Source organism: Natrix helvetica (genome assembly GCF_964273705.1).
Source record: "Natrix helvetica genome assembly, chromosome: Z".
NCBI lineage: Eukaryota > Metazoa > Chordata > Lepidosauria > Squamata > Natricidae > Natrix > Natrix helvetica.
The window spans coordinates 119,338,896-119,363,010 of NC_138554.1; the positions used below are offsets into that span (position 1 = coordinate 119,338,896).

The following is a 24,115-nucleotide window of genomic DNA, read 5'->3' on the forward strand; positions in this document are numbered from 1 at the left end:
TTTTGGGTAGTGGAGCTTATAGGCATGGGGTCCATGTGTCAATTGCTTGCCATTTTATCTTTGCTTTTTAACTTCTCTTCTGGTCAATGTCACTTTGAGAATTTAAGATTCTGTAGCTGTCAGCAGCTCTTCACTTTCTTTTCCTCCTTTAATTCTAAAGTTAAACTTAATTATGCCATGGGCCATGTTACCATTCACATGAGAGAAATGTAATTACCAACTTCATTATATGCAATTGCTGTAGCACTTCTAAAAACAAATGTCCATGCCAATAAACTGAATGAGAGTAACCTGTGCATGAGCATCTCTCTGGAGGTCCACTAGAAATTCTAAGTGAAAACATGTTGAAGGGGGAAATTGCACAGCTACTGCAGACAGCATAACTGACGGGCATTGGAAGTCCTGTGTGGCATTTATTTCTCCAACCAAAGGAACTAACTGACAAGAATGACAGGAGTTATGAATTCTAATAAACAACCTGACCTTGGTGAATGACACAACTAAATGTTTTTTGGTGCAGGCTAGAAAAAAGTCCCAGAAAGATAAGTAACCTGATATTTGAAGAACTGACCCCAATCTCTGGTAATGACCCTCCTTTTGTTACTACGGAAATATCAGATAATCTAAGTACAGAAATCTTAGCTTTGATAAAGGAGGGAAATCTAGTCATCCATCATAGGAAATAAATTGGGTGCTATTGATTCAGTATGAAAACCCTCTGACTGTGCTTAAAATCCAGAAGACACACACTTGATGAAGCCTTAGCATTTGGCCTTTTAAGCCACCTGAAATTCACTCCATGGGGTTTTGTTCTATTTTGGAAACATCAAAGAAAGCTTCCATTTCAGGTCTTCTCCAAATTTGAAGGGCAGAAAATAGGTCAGTAAGCAAAAAGGTAAACTTCCATCCAGTTGCCTAAAGAAAAGTGAGAAAAGTGAGAAAATTCAGATAACCAGCAGAGGTTCCCCCTCAGTTTATTACATATTTAGTAAATTTATAGTCCATTTCATGAGAAGTTATTCTGGGTGGAATACGATAATACAGTTATTAGCTAGATCACGAAGACTCAGTGGTGCCTCTAATATTATCAGTTAATACAGGGGTGTCCAAACTTGGGAACTTTAAGACTTGTGAACTTTAACTCCCAGAATTCCCCAGCCAGCCATGCTGGCTGGGGAATTCTGGGAGTTGAAGTCCACAAGTCTTAAAGTTCCCAAGTGTGGACACCCCTGAGTTAATGGGTCAAAATGTAGGCAAAGTAAGACTCAGAGGGCCATTCAAATATTATAATTAATCCAATCAACCGCTAACTCTGTGCCACTAACCACTGAGCTGTAGTGGTGCAGTGGTTAAAATGCAGTACTGCAGGCTATTTCTGTTGACTGCCGGCTGTCTGCAGTTTGACAGTTCAGCAGTTCGAATCTCACTGGCTCAAGGTTGTCTCAGCTTTCATCTTTCTGAGGTCGGTAAATGGAGGACCCAGATTGTTGGGGGCAATATGCTGACTCTGAAAACCTCTTAGAGAGGGCTGAGAAGCACTGTGAAGCGGTATAGAAGTCTAAGTGATACTGATATTGCTAACTCAGTTATGTAGATAGAACTCACTTAGTAATTCTCTTAAGCAGTACCATTTGAAATTGCAGTGATGATGAAAAAATAACTTGGCCACCAATGCCCATGTTTACCAATTTTTCACATCTCTCAGTCATATGTTCCCATTGGTCAGTTGCAGTAATATGTGTTGCCCTGTGCCTGCTTTGTTTTGCTTTCCCCAATCTTGGCACAGCAGAGAGATTGCTTAAAGTAATATCTTCCTGAGCTGCTTTTCTCCCCATAGACCTCCTCCAAAGGTGCTAAGGGCAAGCTCAGGTCTGTGATCTTAACTAGCTGGCTCTGCTTGTGACTGATAAGGCTTTAATTATTTTAGGACCTTCCGCCATTGTTTTCTTTTCAAGCATCTCAGGGCTCAGAGCTGCAAGCAGCATGCTAGACAAACAGCCAGTGCTGGTGCATCTCTTTCTGTGTATTTTCCCTATTGTGTGCCTGATTACTCTGTTGTAATCCCGTACTTTACACTGAATGTAAATATAAATGCTAATTTATTTCTTGCTAAATTATTCTAGTGCTATAGTGAGCATTCCCAAGAGCAGGGAGCAGGGAAAAAGGAAAGCTGAAGTAAAACTATATGTAAACTCCTGGTCATATCATTTTCTACCTAGTGAGCAAGTGCTGGTCCCAGTTATGGTTGTTAAGTGACTATTTGTAGTTATTTACTATTGAATCTGACAATCCACAATCATTCTAACCAGATCAGACAGCCATTTTGAGAAAGCCAACCTGCTTCCTCCAATCTTTCCTGGTGTTTCATTGACTCCCCCCCCCCCGAAGTTTATTAATGGATCCCTCACCATTGGTAAGCAGGCAACTATAGAACAGGGATCCTCAACTCTGGGCCACACAGCTGGAGGTGACCAGCAGGTGAGTGAGTGAAGTTTCATCTCTATTTGCAGCCTTTCCCCAGTGGTCAGCTCTACCTCCAGATCGTCAGGCATTAGATTCTCATAGGAGCAAGCAACCTACTGTAAGCTACAATTGTGAGGGATCTAGGTTGTACCCTTCACCTCCGCAACACACCCGCTTCATGGAAAAATTCTCTTCCACAAAACCCTGGTGCCAAAAAGGTTGGGGACTGTTGATTTAGATGACCAGGATGAGCTCAAGAGAGGGATCAAGCACTTGATCAGTTCTCATGCCCACAAGATATCTAAGTCCCATCCACCTTGAATTCCATTTACTCTTATCACCAATTTGCCTTGACCATTAGTGGTTCAGGTTCTTGTAAATAGCATGCAATAGACCTATTCATTTGCATTGTCTTGCTTCCAGATTTCTTGTGCTTGACAGGCGGGTACACTGACGGTGTATGTTTTCTAATAGTGTTTCTTCTGTTTTCAACACTGCACGTTTTCTCTTCTTTCTTCGGAGTATTGAATCACTAGGAAATGACCCCTAGCCTACAGTGGACTAGGTTTTAAGTTTCACACAACACAGCTAAGCCAGGCAATATGGTTGAATTCAATGTTCTTGTTCTGAGCAACTTATTTGACTTATCAAATGAGTCATGTGATCACCTATTGCAAACAAACCTTTTGACAAGCAAAGTCAATGGGGAAGCCAGATTCATTTAACTACCATGTTACTAACTTAACAACTGCAGTGATTCACTCAACCTTTGGCATGAAAGGTCATAAAATGGGGCAAAATTTACTTAACAATTAACAAACAAAATTTATTTCCATTAGCAACATTAATTTTAGGCTCAATTGTGGTCACAAGTTGAGGACGATCCATAACAAAAATAATCATGAAAGATATCACTAAATAATCAATGTGACATCATCAAAGAGAATCACATTGGCAGTACTTTTGCTTTTAATGATGTTTGAATATTCCTTAATGCTGTTTGAATATTCTTCTCACCCTTCTCTTAAGCACCAAAAAGCACCAAAAGGAACGATGTCAGTGATGGTGAAATTTTTTGGCACCAAGTGCCGAAAAGGGGGAGAGAGAGCATGCACACTTTGCACGCTTGTTTGGTGCACAACCTGCAAGAGGAGCTGTCCAGGGGGCATGTGTGTGCAAGATAATGAACTTCTGGATACTGGCATGCATGCACATGCAACAATCAGCTGGCCAGCACGCATGTTCACACTGGAAAATAGAAGATCAGCTCTTCGCTGATCGCCACACACACATGCGTGCCAGAAACCTGGAAGAGGAACAGGTTGCGCCGCGTGTGCTAGGTGACATGACTCCACATGCCACTTTGGGCCCGTGTGCCTTAGCTTCGCCATCACAGAACTATATCAATCTCAAAATGCATTTCTGAATCACCAAAAGAAACATTGATAACTGGAATTCATACACCTGTTTTAATCTCTCCGAACAATGTACCATGTTTTCTGGCGCATAGGGGTAATAGGAAAAAATGCCAACAGTAGAAAAATGTGGAAAGGAGAAGATTTTTCATTCTCAACAATAACATTCCAGGGAGACAAAAACAGACTTCTTAAATTACAGCTTTTGGCAAAGCTTTCATTAATATTATAGTGCCAGACGATATTAAACATTAGTCCAATGAGAAGGCAAACTTTTGATCTGCACAGAGTACAGAAGAAACTAATGCCTTTGCTTAGCAATGTAATCTCCCTAGTAGGTCAGTTTCTCAAACTTGACAACTTTAAAATGTGTGGGTATCAACACCCAGAATTTCTCACCAAGTTATGGGATTCTGGGAGTTGAAGTCTACAAACCTTAAAAGTTGTGAAGTTTGAGAAACTTTGACTTAGATGTTCTACTTCACAGGTGCCAAACTTGCCACGTCATGTTGATGTCACACGACATATTGCGATGTTTCTTGCCTTTGCAGAGTTGGGGTGGGTGTGAGGTCCGCGTGACGCATCTGGCCTGTGGGCTGCCAGTTTTACACCTGTTCTACTTCATCACATCTTCTCTTGCAGAAGATGGCATCAAATAGCACAACCTCATACTAAAACATAGTTTCAGGCAATGTTCCAATTTTTTTTCAGTGTGAGTGGAAAAGTATAGTGTTTGAATGGCACATTTTCATGCCTGAGCATCTGAATTTTTTTCACAGATGTCACCCAAGACAACGAGATCAGTGTTATTTGAAACTCAAAGTTATGTTTATTCAAGGTACCCGCTTAATTAAAAGTGTTATATAATATCAGTATCACTTATAATACTGAAAGTCTGCAATATTAAAATACTTGTATAGTGTTTACGGTAATGTACACTGTTATTCAGTAAAAGCCTGTCTTATCTTACAGTTTCTCATGTCTGTTTTTCTTTAACAACCATTCCGAGTACACTTTGTCGCGCTGGTTGCCGGGACTTTACGCAATTGGTTCCAAATAGCGCAGCATGGTAGCTAGATCAGAGGTCTTCAAACTTGGCAACTTGAAGACTGGTGGACTTCAACTCCCAGAATTCTCCAGCCAGCATAGGGGACAGGAGAAAGCAAGTAGATAGATCAGAGGTCTTCAAACTTGGCAACTTGAAAACATGTGGACTTCAACTCCCAGAATTCTTCAACCAGCATAGCTGGCTGAAGAATTCTGGGAGTTGAAGTCCACAAGTCTTCAAGTTGCCAAGTTTGGGGACCCCTGAGATAAATGCACGCCTACTCAACTGTAAATCTGAGGGAATCTAGCTTAAATGCCCAGCTGGCTAGAAAAAGATAACAGGACTGTGCAGAGCACATAATTCCCAGGCCGCAGTTCCACAGGGATGCTCTCAAGCAGTCGACGGAGCCAAAGAGGCGAAAAATGAATGGGACTAGAGTAGGCGATACCATTTGCTTCCCCAGGAGGGTTTGGAGAGACAAAGCTAGCCTCCTCCTCCCCTCCCCCCGGCTTCCCAGGTCAAGTGGTTCCGTCCAGGTGGCAGGCAACTTGCAGGAATACAAAAGTGGGGAGGCAGGTCAAACAGCAGTTTTTGATTTCGGAAATGGGTGGGGAAGGGAAGTCGGGCGTTTGCCAAATGTTATGCTGTGACATTAGAAAGCACTGCGCGGCAGTTGGAAACTGCTGCGTGGTGTTTTCCTGTCAAGTGCGCGGTTGCGCACCTGCGCAGCTTAGAGGGAACATTGGTTGCAGGAATACAAAAGTAGCGGTATTGTATTAAAATCACACACGCATTCATAGTACTAAGAGTCATTCCAGAAATATGTTTTTTCCCCAAAAGAAAATGAAATGCACTTCAAATACTTCTCCCATTGGCCCTAATATAAACATTCTATCTGTTTTTTTCTTTCTTAATACAATAAATCTTTTCCTTAAATAAAATATTTTGTGATACCAGCTAAATCTTTCTCTTACTTCCAAAATGATTTTTTTTGTCAGATGTAAAACACCTGTATTCTTCCTCTGCTTGCAATCTGTTCATATTCCCTGAGGTCCTTTGTTCTCCTCTCAGCCAAGGGTTATACTATCTTGAGTTCACATGTGCCTAGAACATTAAATCATCTATTGGTCTTATTTGCTTTGAAGTGATTAAGATGGAAGCACTCAAGAATGCCTCACAGGGGTGTCTTTAAAGAAAGATTAGTTTGAAATAATGAATCCGGCAACCTTTAGATAGCAGTCAGATGGCTCCTAGGCAAAAGCTTTCTAAATGGATGAAATACTACGTCTTGAATATTGCTGAATTCCTTTTCAGAATTAACAGGAAATTAACTGTTGGAATGAACACATAATTAAGAACATAAATTGTGTTGCCTTTTAGCTTCCTTTAAATAAGTTTAATTGTTTTACCTATTGTTGTTTATGGCTGCTGTTGTGTGTCTGCAATTATGGAAGAAATTACATGAAGTCAGAAGGATAATCAAGCAAAAAACAGTACCTAGATATTGTTGTCAAAAGTGTATTAATGTTTTATTTCTCAGTCACTTGTGAGCTACTTAAGGCTTAAAGCAACTCAGTAGAAGAGTATGGGGTGGGGGGGGGGGACCTTTTTAAGCAAGTAAATAGGATATAACATTTATACCTTCCAAGGAGCTGAAAGCAATTGTTAGTGAGGAGGGTGTGGACAACTGATTTCTCAACATCTCAGGAACACAAAGTTCATGATTCTATTTAATATTCTTGTGGTTTTACTGTCAGGAAGACATGTAACAGATGGCAGCTTTTGACTCTCAAGGTCCCAATACGGGAGCTCAACTGCAGTTACATTGTGTAGAAATCAAATCATTTATTGTGAGCAGTTTAGTAGCCCACAAGCCATACTTAGAAACTGGACAGACGTCTGCTGAGAAATTTCAGGACTATACTCTAGATCTAGATTGGTATTGTTCAACCTCAGAAACTTTAAACTGGGTGGACTTCAACTTCTAGAATTCTGGGGAGTTCTGGGAGTCGAAGTTCACGCAGTTCAAAATTCCCGAGGTTGAAAAACACTGCTGTAGATTTAACTGGGAATTCAAAAGAACATCCCCGAAGTAGGCTTTGACAAACTACTTTGGTATTCCTAGTTTGGTTTTCATGGCTACTGTCTGTTGGTGAAAGGACTTTGGGGTAAAGCCGTGGGAGAAAAGGAATACATGCTGACGTTTTGCTAGCTGTCTGGCAAACTTTGGAGCAGATTTGAAACTAAACGTAGCAGCAGATGTCACATCCTTTTATATTGCTTCTGTCCAAGGGAGGAAAATGCCTTGAAGTCACCTCTAACTGCCATGGAGATGACAGTCAACCACTATCCTCCTGACTGAAAGTATTTGGATATTTATACATTTCTATGTCTTAATAATAGTGGGAAAATATCTGCTGAGTCATGCCACAATGCAAGTAAAAATACTTTTTTTTTGTATCGTCCACAAATGCACTATTCATTGGCAAACAGCCTAGCAGAAACAGTAGATACTGAAGAAAAATAGTAATTAAAAATCCCCGTCTGCTGGACTTCAAACTAGAGATATTCTGCATTCAAGACAAGTATTATAACCATTATGCTAGGAAAGAAGACTATCAGGTGAAACATCTGCAACAGGGGTTAACCAAGAAAAGCAGGGAAAAAGCAAGAAGATAATAATTTTAAGGCTGGTGTTCGCACCTACATATATGTGCAGGCTTTGTATTGATCGTGCACTTTATATTTATTATGTCCTCTCAAGTTGTCTTAGATCTTAGCAAAGACATACCGTATTTTTCGGACTATAAGACACACCGGAGTATAAGATGCACCAAGATTTTGAAGAGGTCAATTAAAAAAAAAGTTTTTGCACTCTGCAGACCTCCCAAATTTTCTGCATGCTTCATTTTTTGTGAAAAATGGGCCATGTAGAGAGTTTGAGAGGCCTGCAAAGTGGGAGTTGGGGGGGGCAAAAACAAGCAAAAAACAGCCTATTTTTTGCTTGCAAGTCTCCCAAACCCTCTGCATGTCCATTTTTGTGAAGGGGGTGAGGTTTGGGGAGGCCAAAAATGCTGCATTCAGTGTATAAGACACACCCAGATGTTCACCTTTTTTGGTGTGTCTTATATTCTGAAACATACGGTACATTTCATCCGGAGGGGGAGTGTACGCAGCCTGGTCCTTATGAGTCTATCATGATGTAATTGCGTCCATCCACCTAGTTTCATTATATATATATATATAAATGTATGCACATTTATGTGCATATACACATAAAATATAAATATCCGCTCATCCATACAAAGAAAATCCTACTAGATATGTATGAAGTAAATACTGTCAGAACATTTCTGGGCATCACATGCAGTGCTCCTCAGTTGGTTTTGGCTATAGCTCTAGGATGGCAGTGTAGCACTTACATGCTCTGCCTGCAGGTTGATAGCTGGCTATAGCCTTGGAGAGACAGACGAACTTCAACCTTGAATACTTCCACAGGATTACTGGTTCACATGCAGAAATTCACGGCATGAAAGATATTCCGCAGGATGGTTTGAGTGCTGGTTCACTTGATAGTTATTGTGAAGGTGGAGAATAAATGGGTCAGAGGCTTCATGAGGGTTGGTTCTTCCTCTGGACTCAGTAAGATGGCTTTGATTCCATGTATTTGAAACGTTATACTCAAACAAATGTTAGAAGTGTTAGAAAAAGGAAGTACTATCACAGCATAGTGCTGCAGGTTGGGATGAATTTATGGGCTAGTTTATGGGCCTCGGTGCAGGTGGTTACCACAAAAATCAGGTGTTTTAAGCTTCTTCTCTTGAATTGGAAGTTCACCTTGTTACTGTGGAAGTATGCCTTTCATGCACAGTTGATGATTTCCCACCATTGCTCCTGCACTTCACAACAAAAGTGTATAATAGTTGAGCAGGCATTTGAGGACACGAGGACATTATCAATACAACTTTCTTGTTTCTAAAACATGGTTTGGCTTGGTTAAAAATGTACTTATGGCTTATTGATTTGTGCATCACAGTGACTGTTGCCAGAAGATGCTCTTAAGCTACTTACTAAGAGTGCTTTGAACGCTGTTGAGTCTAAAGCTGGCAGAGATGATTAGATGCTTTGCATGCAAAATCCCTGGATTCTAGACATCATGTCAGCAGTTAATTGCTATGCACTTCTGGGAACCCATGAGAGGTATCTGCTGCCCTTCTTCTTGGGGCCACTGGTATACTGTATACTGTAGCCTAGGTGCCATGGATTTGTTTCAACTCAGTTATGTATTTTTGCCATACCCTTGCTCCCACTCCTTGTATTTGGCCACCGATGAGGTTTGTTGAAGTAGGGAAAGATTGTCTCCTTCACTATTGCTTTCCTTCTGTATTTACTTCCCTTAAAAGGACAGTGAAAGTACTGCTTTGCTCATGATTCACTTGCGGAATGATAGCCAGGTGGTAGCTAGGATGAGTTTCTCAATGTTCCCTCAGCTTGAGGTCATGTCAGGAGAGGCAGAGGAGGATGATACTAGGCAGTGATGAGCAAAGCAGATAGTTGGATGGAAATTGCTAAAAGGATGACCTGCAGGGAGTGTGAAAATTGAGTGGATCAGTTGATGTAGCATTGAATATTCCTGCTTTTTTCCCCCTCTTACTCCCTTAATTTGTCCAACAACGAAGAAGTTAATGATGACATATAGTCTTTCAATATTTTCCCAGCCCAAGAGCTCATGGAATGGCCAGAACATCCAACAGAAACTCAGTAGAGATGATACCTTTGGTTGACTCACAATTTTCATTTTCTATCAATCACTCACTCAGTCAATCAATCAGTATTATCAAAAGGTTGACTGTTTAATTTGCTTCATGCAACAAAACATAAAGATACAAATTACATGCAACTCAGAAAAGTAAGGGAATTGTGGCTTTCTCAGTCTTGGTCCTTTCATGTACACTAGACTGAAAATTCTGAGTCCCATAGTTGGAAGATTATGGGAGCTGTGTCCAACACATCTGAAAGGCACCAAATTGGGTTTTATCCAATAGACACAACCCTTCAATCTTCAAAGTTTCTTTTAAAAGTCCTCCTAGCAAAGCTATGAAGATATCCATAAGATAGATAAGCTTGTTCCATATTCATGAGCAATGTGGTTAATTCTGCCACGCACGCAGTCTAGCGATACAGATATCATGGTTCCATTGTGAACCTTGAAAGAGGAACGAAGGCTAACACTGGCCCAAATGCTACCTTCAGGTACTTGGCCTCCAATTTGTTGAGCAATTATGTTAAGAGGGGCATTATCATTGATATGCTGATTTAAAGTTACCCGGAGCATATTGCATGAATGAATTAATTTTAAAGTGAACACAATACTAGCAATTCCTTCTTCTGTAAACACAAAGTATTTTTGGGCAAATTGTCCAGCAGATATTAAATAGATCTGTTTCTCATAGATTGAGACTTGTACAAAATCCAAAAGTTTGTTTCTGACAGCTCCTGTAGGTAATCTTATTACAGAGACTCTGGCAGACAATGCAGTGGAAATAGCAGATGGAAGCCAGATGAGACTGAGTGTACTAATTCCAGAGCTGTCTCCAAAATAGCGAACACTGCATTGGGCAGGAGAAAGGATCTCAAAGCTCATTAGATCCCCAGCACTGATTTTGGTGGCTCCAGAAACGGAGATTGAAGTATCTCTGTAATTGACACCAGATTTATAAATCGTCATCAGTTCTGCATTAGTTCCATTTTTGTTCAGATAAACCACCATATTGAAACCCTCATGAACGCAGGTGTGACCCATGGAATACAGAGCTTGCTGGAAAACAAATTTCACAACCCCCGTTTCAGTAAACTTGATAGCTCTACCATCATGACATAAGGTTAGCATATAAGGGTCAGAAAGAGAAACAAATTTAAAGGTCGGTTGATAATTTGTCTGGTAGTGAACTGCGGTCATTATTTGTGCAGTCATAGCTACAGCTCCTGTATCATGAGATAACCAAAACAAGCTGAGAGGGGTTTGAAGATTATATATGTCTAAATCTTTACTTTGGTTGCAGAATTGATTAGGGCTCTTCAAAAATATTGAAAGGGTTTGGCTTGGCTCTACTTCTGCAGCACAACTCACACTGGCACTCTGAAACAGTCTGACTTCTGGTTGTTCAATACGAACGCCACTTAGTTCATAGCCTTCTTCACTGTCCTTGAATTTTAAGGAAAGGTGGAGGAAATTTCTGCAGTTATGTTTCACAGCAAAATTGAAATCAGCCCATATTAAGCCATGGTCTTTGAACACCAAGCTGCCTTCTTCAAGGGTTCCCACATCACATCCTTGTTTTTCTTTCAACTTCAGCTTAAACCCAGGGTAGATCTGAGATGAGCCAGATAAGGGTAATGCTGTATCTGCAGCCCATGTCTCAGACAGAACGGTTTCAACAGCTGCTGAGCAAACTGTATCGCTCACAAGCGAACAAGGTAAAATCACTGTTCCATCATCACACACGAGACAGGCTTGGCACTCCTGCTGCTCTTTATTAAAGAAATAGTCCTCTCCACACAGTCCCAGAGCAGCCTCTTTTTCTGCCATTCCAAAACAGCGGAATCCTCCTATTCACAAGAAGAAAAGATAATTCAGTCAGAAGCCTCATTTTACAGGCCCAAATTGTTGTAAGTTGAGGACTACTTGTAAACTATCCTTTAGAGGTAGCGATCCAGTCTCATTTTAAATATCTCAAAAGATGGAAAAAACCCAACTTCTACAGGGAAATCATAGAACAGGATTATAATGAATCTACATTACATGCATGTTATTTAACAGTTTCCATTAAAACCAGAATTTGGCAATTCTTTGGGCCTTAAACAAATCATTTTCCTATCATACTTAATCATTTTCTGCACAGCTGACACTGCACAGCTGACACTCAAGATTAAGATGGACGTTAGTGCCACTGAAATCACCAAGACAAATCAGCCATCTGGAGTTCCACTGATTCTAATCAAACTGAAGGAAAACTAAACTTCAGAATTTTTAGATACCGTACTTTTAGGAATATAAGACGCACCAGAGTATAAAACGCACCAAGGTTTTGAAGAGGCAAATAAAAAAAAGTTTTTGCACTCTGCAAACCTCCCCAAAACGGCCCATTTTTTGCGAAAACAAGACCGTTCCCCCCCCCCAAAAAAAGGCATGAATAGCCTTTAGGGGGCTTGCAGAGTGTTCCTGGCAGTTGGGGGGCAAAATGAGCAAAGAAACAGCCCTTTTTGTGAAAACCGGCCTGTTTTTTGTAAAAAAAAAGGGGGGGCATGGATAGCCTTTAGGAAGCTTATAGAATGCTCCTGGGGGCTAGGGGAGAAAGTGAGCAAAAAGGGCCATTTTTCACTTATTTCTGTCCTCCCCAACCCCCAGGAGCTCTCTAAAAGCTTCCTAGAGGCTATCCATGCCCTGCAAGGCCATTTTGGTGAAGGGGGCAAGGTTTCGGGAGGCAAAAATGCTGTATTCAGTGTATAAGATGCACCCAGATTTTCAGCCTCTTTTTGTGGGGAAAAAGGTGCATTTTATACTCTGAAAAATATGGTATATACTGTAAAAGAAGACTATGAAACAAAAAATGGTTTTGTCACTCATTACCTGGTGTGTTCAGGCATTTCATTCTTTCTCCACAGATACTTGGTAATTTGGTGCATTCATCTTTATCCTGCAAGGAATAGATTCAAATTCATATTCAAATCAGTGTTTCCCCCCCAAAAAAAACCCAAATGAACAAAAAACACCTCTATACCTTAAAGTCCAACCTACCTGAAAAACACCAGATTGGAAAGCCTCTATTAGATATATCTAAATTAATTATGCAGTACATTTCTAACATTATACATGTACTATTACATATATAAAATAAAAAAAAACATATTCAGTGCTACTGTTCTCTTATAATTTGAATAAACGATGCAAATGATCTAATGTCTTTCCAATAATTCTATAATTACACTCTACCTTTGGGACTCAAAACCTATTTTGCCTAGTCTTTTTGGTTCCATAAATTTAAAACCAATTCCTATCCCTTTTCTTCCTTATAATTCCTGTGAGATCTTAAAAGAAAACCCTCTTGATCTACTCAAATTGCTTCTTTTTGCCTTCACTACTTCGTGTCTTTTCAACAGATGATAACAATTGTGTTATCTGTTTTGGTTTTTTTTAAAAAAATATGATCCTAATATTAGTAAATGTTACCCAAGACATCATGGATCATCTCACCAGTATAACAATATTATAATGCCACATTACCCACATTAGATCCTACAATGACCCAATAATGCCACTTTGGATTTGCAAGATAAATCTTAAAATAACATGTAAGTAGTCTCTGCTTTAGCCTCAGAAAAGATGAAATTCAGACAGTGAGTAAAAAATTTTCCTCAATCTATGCTACCTTTGAGAATTTTGCTTTATTTGTAGAAAATCTGAAAAAGAAAAACTTACGGTAGCTAAAATATTTATAATTGCTTCTATTCCTTACTTTGTTTCAGCTTTAAGTAAACCCAGCAATGTTTTGGAAGCTTGTCTGACAAGATTTATGGCCTTCTCAGCCTTCTCTACCCCTGGTCATGTATTGGAGGCACTTGTAGAACAACAATTTCCATGGCCATGCAGGAGTGGCTAATTGCATGGAAAAAATAGTTATGGAGTCTATTAGCCATCCATTTCATGGACAGATTCCAAATCTATCATCAAAGTAATTACTTCCAGACCTATTTCTTCACACCACCTACTAGAAATCTATTTCATATCACCAAAAAGATTAGCTAGAGCTTTCATAACTTGGATATTGAATTATCTCTTTCAATTGTTTCCTTACCACATATAAATATTCTTGAAGGCATCTGCGGGGAGTGGGAAGAAGTGAGAGAAACGATATGTGGATTATGATATGATGGTCAGACCTCATAACTACATCACTTACATATCGTCATAATACATGTTGGCATTTCAATGTCTCTTTGTTTGTTATAGAATCCCTTGTTAAATTCACTGCTCTGAGCTTGCTCAAACATATCCATTTTCTCTGGCAGATGGTTGCAGGAGGCTGGTGCAGCCAAAAATGGAGCTTGGGAGTCCGTTTTTGCTGTCAGAGTGCTCAGGCTACTACAGGCACCCTCGACACGAGTGATGTTAAACTGACCACACCCACCACTGCCACGCCCACCCTGGGCCCCCAAAGTCAAACCCAACCCTGATGTGGCCTTCAATGAAATTGAGTTTGACACCCCATTCTTTTCTTCTGAGCCCACATGGAGAACAATACCAGATGTTTGGATTTTATCACCTTTTAGAATCCCACAGTGACCATAACTAACATTACCTTGACTAACACCAGCTACTTACTAATGCTGTAAATATTGCCAATGTCAACTGCTCAGACCTTTTGAAAGTTGTGGAAACAGTAAGTAACCTATGTAAAGATCAAGGTATACACATCTATATACCGTACTAAGACACACTCCCCCCCCCCAAAAAAAGAGAGTGGAAATGTCAGTGTGTCTGAATATGGCCATTTTTGGTCTCCCGAAACCCCACTTTGCTCATCCCGTTTTCACAAAAACAGGGCGCACAGAGAGTTTGAAAGACCTATTTTTTTTCTTGTTTTCCTCTTCAAAATCTTGGTGTGTCTTATACTCCAGAGCATCTTATAGTCAGAACAAATACAGTACTTATGTGAAATGCATATAGGGCCAAATTTAACTCCTAAAAAGGCTACTATTCAAATTTAAAATATAATAGCTCACCTGGCATATTCGATCCGCATTTGCGGAACAATCCAATAGCTGAAAAAAGCCAGCAGGACACAAGGTACATTTTTCACATTGTGATGGTGTCTTCTGAAAATTGCAAAATTCATCACTTTCACAAAAGCCACACTCCATTAAAGTTTCTCCAATATCAATCATTTTTGCGTCCACGTTTAGTTTATGCCCAGAATAGGACTTCTGGAGATGATTTCTGACTTCCTTCTGCAGGTTTTGAAGATTAGCCTCAAAGTAATGCTGGATGTCCTCTTGCAAACCCTTAAATGACATTTGCTTCACTGTGTCAAAAAGCATGCCGTACTGAACTTTGATCAGATCCATTTGTTCATACATTTTTCTTTGTTGCAGAATAATTTCCCGCTGCTGGGTAGCTAATGCATCCTGCTGCTCTGTAAGTTTTTGCTGCAAATCCACAATGATTGCCTGCTGATTTTTTAGTGTTTCAACAAACACTTCTTGGCCTTTTGTAAGCTGTAGTTGGAGCACAAGTGCATCCTCAGATGGAACTTCATTACCTCCTAACATGCAAACAAACCGGTATTAAAACATGCACAGCTTCTCTCACTCAGTCTTAGCAATTCAAACTGGCATTCTTTAGAGGTGTTAAATTTCCAGCCACATGGACTGGAAATTCTAACCATAATCTATGGTTGCTGGATTTCAGGTGCAAGAATTGGAATGATCAAAACATGGAATCAGGGTTTTCTTTATTTCTTTGCTATAATAAATAATGATTGAATAATCATTCAATCAAACAATCATATTTTTATAGCACAGACTTTTAACTTTGAGCCTATCTAAAGGCGTCAACATTATGGAAAAATTTTACTCACTTGTCTTAGGCTAACATTAATAGGGAGAGGAAAACTCGAATGAGCATTTTGCTGCAAAGAAAAGCTACCACATTGGTTTGAGGCTCATGAGGCCTATTAAACTTGTAGAGTATGACATGAAAACAAAAAAGGAATGATTTTTCTTTCTGTTTGCCCTCCCTGTTATTCATATTACTATTTTGGCAGAAATTGGTCTGTCATTCAATTGGCCCAAGAAATGCTAATTCTCATCTTCAACTTTTTGGACACAGAAAATTGTTTATAATTTTACTCTGAAATATTTTTTTGTAGGAGAAGGAGTGGCAGAATCTGGGGGTGGAGATAAAACAGGAATCAGCCTCAAATCTCTATGTAATCACAAATGGACTTAGTCCAACCCCTCTTGAATTCCTTTATCCAGCACCAAAATAGTGCTAACTGTTAGTTGACTAGATTACTATTAATGGACACGAGTAGTAATTGGAGATTCATGTGTGATCCTAGTCTTTCATGCCTCACATTTTTTTAATGTAAAAAGGCTGGAACTAAATGTTTCTAATGGCCGTAATGTATCTGGGTATTTTTCACTGAACATGTCTTCTTGTGACCAGAACTGATATTTAAAGTTATTCATTGTACAATGATATATGCTGCAGCCAATCAGTCCTACCTTGCTAAATGGATCAATACTAGTTGCCAACTGTCTATGGAGATTTTCAGTCATCCAGGTCATGGTGCAATTTGGTGTGGCGCCTTCTTGAACCATTGAAAGGACTGTGTTGTAGGACACAGTGTCTGCAACACAGTTCTTTCAACAGTTCCAAGGAGGCTCCACACTAATTTACACCAGTCAGGTGACCCTGATGACACAGATAAACCTCCAGGTGACCTTAACGACCAGTGATGGTTGCAGGCGGTACACCCCTGTACGGGCGTACTGGAGCCTGGCCGGAGCACCGGGTAACGTTCCAGTACAGTGCTCCGGAGGACCCACCCACCTGCCCGAGCTCCTTGCCTGTCCTTTAAGCCTTTGGAGCTTACGCGCACGCACATGGCGTGTACGGCGCCTGCGAGACACTCCGATGAGCAGCTGGAGCATCGCAGAGGCTTGCGGAGGCGTCGCAAGCAGGTACGACGCATGCGCGTGCCATGCACGTCCATGTGGGTAACGCCGGGCCTGTTCCAACCGTACCGGTTGGAACGGGATCCAGAACCCACCACTGTTAATGATCCACTAAAAGAATGCAAATGGCCAGCGATTTGCAAGGAGTATAAATCCTTCCATTTCCCACCATCCAGTCAGAGCTGAAGAAGCTTCTTGGATGAGAAACGAAATGTCTTCAAAGAAAAAAACAGAAAGTCCAGTTGCCTCTTAGTTAAATGTTCTCTATGTAAGAATTGAACTTGAGGATGTATGTTGCGTATAGTTAAACAGACCAACAGATGAAATGTGAAATGATCATTTGGTTTCACCTTGAAGAAAATTTAAGTTAAGAGATGAAGATGAAACGTTAAAGAGTGAAATGGCGAATTTGAGAAACATACTTTGTGATGCAGTTGATACTATTGTAAGAGATTAGAATTAGGGTGATTAGTGATACTGTTTATGTACTAAGGAAAAAAAATAAGTTTAAGACAAAATATGGAAAGATAGTAATATGGCTGAAATTGGAAATAGAAATATAATGTAAAATGGATCGTGCATATGAGAGGATGTAAAAGAAAAGACCCAGACAACACTTTGTTAATAAAATATGTAAAAATTTGTAATAAAAAATAAAAACCTTGAATTTGTTTTTGTTTTTAAGTCCAGTTGCCTCTTGAAAAAAGCACCTTTGGGACTAGTTGCCAACACTTACCTGGTTCAACATCACAGGTGAGCTGCACGCCAAGAGCAGCACCACCAAGTTCTGAAGCTGTGTAGGCAAGCTCTTCCCCAATGAATTGTGCTGCCTTCTCAGTTACTCTGACCGAGGTAGGTTCAAGGCAGCGTTCCCCTTCATCTGGTGAGCATGGAAAGATTTGGCTTGCAGGTCTAGGCTTCTGACGAATGTGCAGGGGTAGCCGACACTCAATACCTCTGCAGTCCTGCATGGTGCTATTGAGAGTTCTTTTGGGACAGTCCCTTCCTCCAGAGCATATCACATCTGTACCTCTGCCGGTCACAGCTAAGAGCCCCAGGATGCTGCCTCTAGAGGACTGATGTGGTTGTTGCTTGCTGGATGGCTGAATGAAAGAAAGAGATGAGCGATTTGACCTGCTGAAGCAGCGCACACCATGACACTGCTGTCTTCTGGGCTGTAATCCGCCATTGGTATTCCTGCCACAGGGGGCAATTCCACAGAGTTTTGCATAGACACATCCTCTTTCTCCAGCTAGGAGCCATAGGCAGATTCCAAGCCAACAGCAACAAGTCCAATAGGGCTGCTTCACCTGCATCTCACATCTACAGAAAATAAAATCTTAGTAAATCCGTTGGGGGGAGAGAGAAACACCTCACTATTCAAATGATTGCTCTTTACCTCTGCCTTAACAGGCAGTGTTACAGAATTATTACATCGAAAGAAAACAGTCAATTATTTTCCCCCGTGAATCAATAAATAAAATATGCATGATAATTATGTTTGCTGGGAAAACAAATATGACTAACTGTCTGGCTACTGATAGAGAGCTTCCTATTGAGGGGGAAAAATAACATGTATAATATTAAATAAAACCAAAGAAAGCATTGAAGGGCATTGTCAAAATATTCATGAACTGGAATAGAATATAACAACGGGTCAGCCATTGGGGACTGGCTGTAATGAGACAGGGTAACAAGGTCAGCCAATGAACAGGGCTTAGTAACAAGGTCAGCCAATTGGAGCTGAAACAGCTTGGACCCTGAGCATGGTTTACCCCTGCAGCTCTGAGTGCTGTGCTGGGAATTGAAACTGAAACTAGCTTGTCTAGTCTGCTCTCTGAATTGACTTACAGTCTCTCTTCTCTACCACGTTGGAAGAATCTGCTGTTAGTATTGTACATTTACTCATGTGTTATTATGTATATAAAGAAGTTAAAGAATCCTGTTGAATCAGTCATGTGTGTTTTTAAGAAAAATGGGCCATTTTTTGCTCGTTTTTGCCCCCCAAGAGCACTCTACAATCCCCCCATCAATGCCTTTTGGGGGGGAAACAGGCCCGTTTTTGCAAAAAATGGGATGTTTTGGGGAGGTTTGCAGAGTGCAAAAACTTTTTTTTATTTGCCTCTTCAAAACCTTGGTGCGTCTTATACTCCAGTGTGTCTTATACTCTGAAAAATACGGTATTTGCAACTACTGCAGCAACCTAGGATTGCCACTTGCAACTTTCCCATATGACTTTGAACAAGCAAAGTCAGGGGGAAAGACAGATTCACTTAACTATCGCATGAGTTACTTAACAATTGCAGTGATTGGCTTTAACAAATGTGGGAAACAAGATCATACAATTGGGCGAGATTCACTCTGTGGAGATTCTCAATCAGATCAGCCAAATAGGTAGTAGCAGCAGCGGGAGGCTCTGCCTACCCGCCCGGATGCTTCTGCGCATGCATAGAAGCATCACTCACGCACACAAGAGCGCACCTGAACTGGTAGTAAAAAAAAAAAAACGGCAATCCACCTCTGATCTCACTTGCTAACCAACTTGCTTAGCAATCGAAATTCTGGTTCCCATTGTGGTCATAAGTCAAGGGCCACCCCGTATACTGTACACAACTAAATTGTAACACTTATGTGCCCAGTAGAAATGCAAACATCATTTTAAAAATACAAACAAGCCTTCTAGCAAACTGTTCCTTCATCCTACAGAGTTTTTTCAACAGGTTTTAGTTCTACTTTACAGATAAAGAATCCTTTGCCTACTGGGTATTTTTTTATACCTGTTGGGTGTGTAACTCTCAAAATTTCTAGTTTTTATCAGAATTTTGGAGATTGCCAAGTGGGACACTACTAGATATGGGTGTTAGAATTAAACAATGCTGAAAGCACACAAACACAACTAACTAGCTTGCCTTGGTGGCTAATTTCATTTTTCACATCTTTTGCTCTAAATAAGGTCAGAGCCAGCAAATCTTTTTTTTTAATCAGATGATCTCCAGATGCCCAACTTAATAAAATAATACTGTTTTGCCATTATTCTTATTTCTAACCTCTTACTGCATTCACCCACATTTCTTGAAAGATACACGGAGACTGAGACTAATAATTCTTCTTTTCCAGCACAAATTATCAAAGTTTTCTCTACTCACCTGGAGTCCCTATACCCAACTAGAGGCAACCCACGCTTCTTTTGCTCTTTCTTTGCAAACGTTGCCAAAATCCTCCTTAAATATGATCTGGCAAACTTTTTAAACACACGCAGGGAAAAAGAAAGAAAGGAGGAGAGAGAAAGGAAAGAAAGTTCACAATTCAGTCATCCCCATCAAGCAACACGAGCGGCTTACCTAAAAATACAAGGCGCAGATGAAGGGGGAGGAGAACAAAAGAGCAGGGAGTGGGGGAGAAACCCTCTTTTCTCGGTTTCTGGACGAGGTGAATCAATGATCGAGAAGGACCCCCGGGGCAGGGAAGTAGTTCTTTCTTCTCCCTCCTTCTCCGGGACCTTGGAAAGGAACGGGAAAGTGTAAGGTTTCTGCAGACATCCTTCACTTCAGTTGCATTAAGCGCCTCCCTTTAGCTCCCTGGATGTCCGACTATTTGCAGGATTCCTCCCGGGCTGGAAGAGTTTGCTCCCCCACCCTAAAGAGGGAGGAGGAGCGCTCCGCAACACTCCTGGCTGGGGAATTTGCAGGTCTCCATTTCAGGGGGAGGGCGCAGAAGTGTTGCTCTCCGCTCTCAGGCGAACCGGGATGAAAGCCAATGAGCTTCGCAGTTACATTATCTCTTTTCTCATCCCTCCTCCTCCACCAAAAAACATACCGATACACAGAGAGACTCCCCCCTCCCCCCCGTGCCCCACTGGTTAACATGATCCCAACGGGAACCCGAGCCCTTTTTAAAAATCAGGAGTGAGAACCAAGCATCCAAGCGTTCCTTAACCTTTCATAGTTGCGAGCAGGATGTGGAGGCTAAAAAGTCTCGGAACAAGGACACACCTGTAGGATCTGTGCCTGAGGTCTGCCTAGAGGCGTGTTTGTGAATGGTGGCTGCTCTGAGATATGTGAACTTCAATTCTCAGAATTTCCCAGCCATCCTGGGAAATTCTGGGAGATGAAGTCCACACATCTTAAGAGAGCCAAGGTCAGCAAGCATTTGCCTAGAGTGTACAGGTAGTCCTCGACTTGCGACCACAATTGAGCCCCAAATTGATATTGCTAAGTGATAAATTTGTTAAGTGAGTTTTGTCCCATTTTATGACTTTTCTTGCCACATTTGTTTACTGAATCACTGCAGTGGTTAAATTAGTAACACGGTTGTTAAGTGAATCTGGCTTCCCCACTGTCTTAGTTGGTCAGAAGGTTGCAAAAGGGGATCACGTGATCCCAGGACACTGCAACCGTCATAAACGTGAGTCATTTGTCAAGCATCCAAACGTATATCAAGTGCCAATGGAGATGCTGCAATGGTCAAAGTGTGAAAATGTTCACAGTTCATAAGTCAATTTTTTCTGTGCCATTCTAACTTCGAACAGTCACTAAATGAACTGTTGTAAACTGAAGACTACCTGTAATGTCTGCTAGGGATCCATATCAATAACTGTCTTCAGGTAAAACCTTTAGAGTAGTAAAGTAAAGACCTGTTAGATCTCAAGTTGGATAGGGTAAGGAGTTTATTGCTTTACGTGATCTGTTTGAGTTTGGTTATGATATGGTTCTGAATGGTTATGAGAATTCAGAAAATGGGATAATTCAGACTGACATTCTGAGGAAATGCTGAATATTGCAAAACAGAAGCTCTACAAATTGCAAAACAGCGTAAAACACATATCTGGAAATTAAATAACCACCCAATTATACAATTCAAATTTAATGGCCGACACTCTCTGTGAGTTTATTTATTTGTATCTTGCTTTTATTATTACAAATAACTCAAGGCAGTGAATATATCAAATACACCTTCCTCCTATTTTTGCTTGTTTATTTTACTTATTCCACATATAATTAAATATTCTGGTCACTATTTAAATATCCTACTATCAGATTCAAATGTCTCCATCTCTTTAACTGTGGCCAAATTCTGTCATGTAATATGTAAGGTGGGCAGCAGCCTTATCAACAAATCTTCTGACCTAACTAATCAATATTAATTTTGGGTATCCAAGGTTTTTATGAATCCAAGACTCAGTTTGGGGTAGTGTGTAAACGTCCGGCTAGAAACCAGGAGGTTGTGAGTTCTAATTGTGCCTAAGACACAGAGCCATCTAAGTGATCTTGGGCCAGTCACCCACTCACAGCTCTAGGAAGAAGACAGCTGCAAACCACTGTCAAATTTTGACAAGAAAACCAGTAGGACTAGTCCAGACAATCCCCAGAAGTCAAAACTAAGAGAAAGGTACAGAAACGTTTTTATGGACTAGTCACTTGTACAATAAAGTTTATGTTCTGATATTTTTAAACAAAGAAAAGACTCCTGCAAGATCTCAGCCATAATCATGTATTTTTAAATTTACTGTATTTCTACTAGCAACAGGTTATCTATACCCCATTTACTGAGTAAAACAATACGTACCTTTATCTATCTCATCTTGCTTCCATGTGCTTATTTCACATATTTTTCTTTTATTTAAACATGCTAAATAAAATCCATATTCAATTCAGAAATGAAATGCACCTTTGGAAAAACTGGGAGATAAGCCAAAACTCTTTGATTCATGTGGAGTCACTTTATTTCCTCAAGGAATGAAAAGGCCTGCCCAAAAACGATAATTCATACACACTAAAAATATAGATTAGTTATTTTAAAATGGCCTTTTGAACACAGGAGACTCATTTGAGCTTTGAACAATGAAAAGAAACCAGAATTCTAATAGCTGTTGTATTTGACTTGTATTTGGCGCCCAGATCCCTGTTTTGAAAATTAGCACTACATAAGTTCCTACTATTTAGAAACCCACGAAGATATGTGTTAGCTCTAAAAAAAAGTATAGCATTGTTTCAAAACTCCCAAATCCTAACTGAAATAGAAAACATTGAAACTTCATTCTTGCCTGCATAGGACATAAGGTACAATATTGGTCAGGTGATTGGGTGATAAGATCATTTTCCAATGAATGAAAAAAGAACAGAAAAAAGTTTAAGTATTATATTACTATAGTAACTTGGATGTTACTTCTGTATAGTTACTCGGATGTTAATACTGTATAGTTATACAGCTTAAATATCCTGATGGGCAATTCTGACTGAATACTAAAGTATTATATATGGCAGTAAGTGAAGCTTTGAGCTTCCTCTTAATGTTCCTGGTGATAGTATTTTTCTCCTTCCATTTTCAACCTAATGGAATATTGGAAATAAACTACCTATGTACATTTATATTTAATTCATTTTGGATAGCACCTACTCCCAACTTACTCAGGTGGCATTTAAATTGAAAATGGGTTCAAGATAACTGTAAAGCAAAACAGGACTAAATTTGATATGGCAGCAGAAGAGCAGTTTCTCCTTAAAGCTGGTTACAGAAAGCATGAAAAATGAAGGTACAATAGCTCATAGATTAAATGTATAGTCTTGAAGGAACCACCGTGAACTAAATCCGAAAAAAGACCACATGCAACACAAGGATTTTTGCATGACGATCTAATCACTGTGGTTTTTGGCTTCCCTACAGTTTATTGGACACAGTGGCTCAGTGACTAAGACGCTGAGCTTGTCGATCAGAAAGGTTAGCAGTTCAGTGGATCGAATCCCTAGTGCCGCATAACAGAGTGAGCTCCTGATACTTGTCCCAGCTTCTGCCAACCTAGCAGTTCGAAAATGCAAGTAGAAAAATAGGAACTACTTTTGGTGGGAAGGTAACAGCATTCTGTGTGCCTTCGGCATTTAGTCATGCCGGCCACATGACCACAGAGACGTCTTCGGACAGCACTGCTTTTCAGCTTTGAAACGGAGATGAGAACCACCATCCCTAGAGTCAGGAATGTCTAGCACATATGTATGAGGGGAACCTTTACCTTTACCTTTTACAATTTATTGTGACCACTAGCAATAGATCATTAAAATGTCCACTGCCACTCCAAGTATAGGAGCATGTGTGTGGCAGTGACGTGCGGTGAGATTTATGACTGGTGAGGCACTGACACAGTGCTGGGTTTCAAATATTTTTAGACTTGTGGACTTCAACTCCCAGAATTCCACAGCCAGGCATGCTCAGTTCCAATTTAAAGCGACAGCATTTGTTTTTCTCCTTTGCTCCTTCTTTCTTTTTCTTTTTCTTCTCCTTCCCCTCCTTCCTCCCTCTCTCCCTTCCTCCCCCTCTCTCAAACACACACACACACACACACACACACACACACACACTGGATTGGACTATCTCTCCTACCCCTTCCCTCTCTCACTCACTCTCAAACAAACCCCCCCACACACAAAAGTTGGATTGGATATCTTTTCCAGTGGCT

The 24,115-nt window shown here is 40.3% G+C and overlaps 1 protein-coding gene across 1 annotated transcript; it reads right to left on the bottom strand.

Annotated features, from left to right (window-relative positions):
- Positions 1-9,757: 9,757 nt before the first annotated feature.
- Positions 9,758-20,355, bottom strand: LOC309401139 (uncharacterized protein). Its single transcript, XM_081970136.1, has 5 exons — positions 20,007-20,355; positions 17,402-17,988; positions 14,710-15,248; positions 12,557-12,623; positions 9,758-11,535 (listed from the first exon to the last, which is right to left on the bottom strand). The coding sequence occupies exons 2-5, from the start codon at positions 17,979-17,981 to the stop codon at positions 10,022-10,024; spliced, it is 2,700 nt and encodes an 899-aa protein (XP_081826262.1). The 5' UTR covers positions 17,982-17,988; positions 20,007-20,355; the 3' UTR covers positions 9,758-10,021.
- Positions 20,356-24,115: the final 3,760 nt, after the last annotated feature.